The sequence below is a fragment of the Microtus ochrogaster genome (assembly GCF_000317375.1).
Source record: "Microtus ochrogaster isolate Prairie Vole_2 chromosome 14 unlocalized genomic scaffold, MicOch1.0 chr14_random_1, whole genome shotgun sequence".
NCBI lineage: Eukaryota > Metazoa > Chordata > Mammalia > Rodentia > Cricetidae > Microtus > Microtus ochrogaster.
The window spans coordinates 27,619,973-27,621,432 of record NW_004949096.1 but is presented as its reverse complement, the minus strand read 5'-3'; the positions used below and the strand labels follow the sequence as shown (position 1 = coordinate 27,621,432).

The 1,460-nt window shown below is 34.9% G+C and overlaps 1 protein-coding gene across 1 annotated transcript in view; it reads right to left on the bottom strand.

The window, feature by feature from the left end:
- Positions 1–1,460, bottom strand: part of Knl1 (kinetochore scaffold 1) — a 65,572-nt gene that overhangs the window by 19,754 nt on the left and 44,358 nt on the right. Inside the window, exon 14 of the mRNA XM_013352594.2 lies at positions 1,292–1,408. Within this exon, the coding sequence (XP_013208048.1) occupies positions 1,292–1,408 (117 nt within the window). The remainder of the gene's footprint in view (positions 1–1,291; positions 1,409–1,460) is intronic.

The window sequence follows — 1,460 nt, the reverse complement described above, 5'->3', positions numbered from 1 at the left end:
CACTGCTCTTAACCACTGAGCCATCTCTCCAGCCCCCCACAGGTCTGTTTTTCACACTAGCATCAACAGGCAAATCTTAAAATTAAAGTCAAGACATTTAGCCTGGACTTAAATTTTTTCAGTTTAATTTTAATAGATAAATAAATTAATTCTATATTTCTCTTTATTGTAGCGTTTTTCTATATGTGTCTCATGACTTTATTAATATTTATTGTTTAAAAAGGTTTTAAATAGATTAAATAAATATGGAAAACATTGGTCAAATACAATTATTGTCTTTTTAGTGTGCTTTTTTTGTTGTTTGTTTGTTTTACCATTGCTGAGATAGGTTCTTGCTAAGTGGTATTGAAATTATGGCAATATTCCTGTCTCAACTTCCTGTAGGTATGTGCACCAAGGGGCAACTATTTTTAAATCTTTATTTCTGTAAAAGAAGATAGTGGGGGCTGGAGACATGGCTCAGTGGTTAAGGGCACTGACTGCTCTCCACAGGACCCAGGTTCAATTCCCAGCACCCACATGGCAGTTCACAAATGTCTATAATTACAGTTCCAGGGGACCCAACACCCACGGCAAAACTCCTATTTACATAAAAATAAAAAAGAAAATACTGTATGCGACATTTCTACACTTATTTGCTAATGAGGTATTTTATTAAGTAGAGCTACCCTGCTGGCTTGCTCTTGTGTACATGCTTAAGTACACTGCTTCTGTTTCTCAAACAGGAAATTGAACAAATGCTAAGCAAACGTTCTACCACTGAATTATATTCTCAGTCCTATAAAGAGCCTTTTTAAAAGGAAAAAAATGAACACGTGTACATACTCATGCAACTGACTAAAGTATAGGAAGACAACACTGTTGTATGTATTAGAGGAGAGACAGAATGACAAATAGTTTATTTCAAAATGTAATATGGAAGACAACAATATGAGACATAGCCCATATTAGTAACTATATTTCATTTGACTTACAATGCCAAGGTTGAAGGTTTTGATTAATAGAATTTCACTTTTTATAAATAAGATTTTATCCAACTCTCATTTATATGTCTCCTAATAAGCATTCTTCATATTTTTATTTCTTTTTTACCGAGACAGGGTTTCTCTGTAGCTTTAGAGCCTGTCCTGGAACTAGCTCTTGTAGACCAGGCAAGATTCGAACTCACAGAGATCCGCCTGCCTCTGCCTCCCATGTGCTGTGATTAAAGGCGCGCACCACCACCGCCCAGCTCATTCTTCATATTTTACAGCTACTAATAAATTGTTATATATTAACTATCACAAATTACCTCAGCTGAATGCACCAATTTGTTATACAGAGCCACTTTTCCTTGGTGAGTGAAGACTTTTGTCATCTTGGTATAACGTGACTTTATTTTGTTAAGGTAAATCCCATAGGTTTTCAGCTGTAGGAGAGAGTTAAAGAGCACATTATACTAAAAAAAAAAAAAAAAAAAA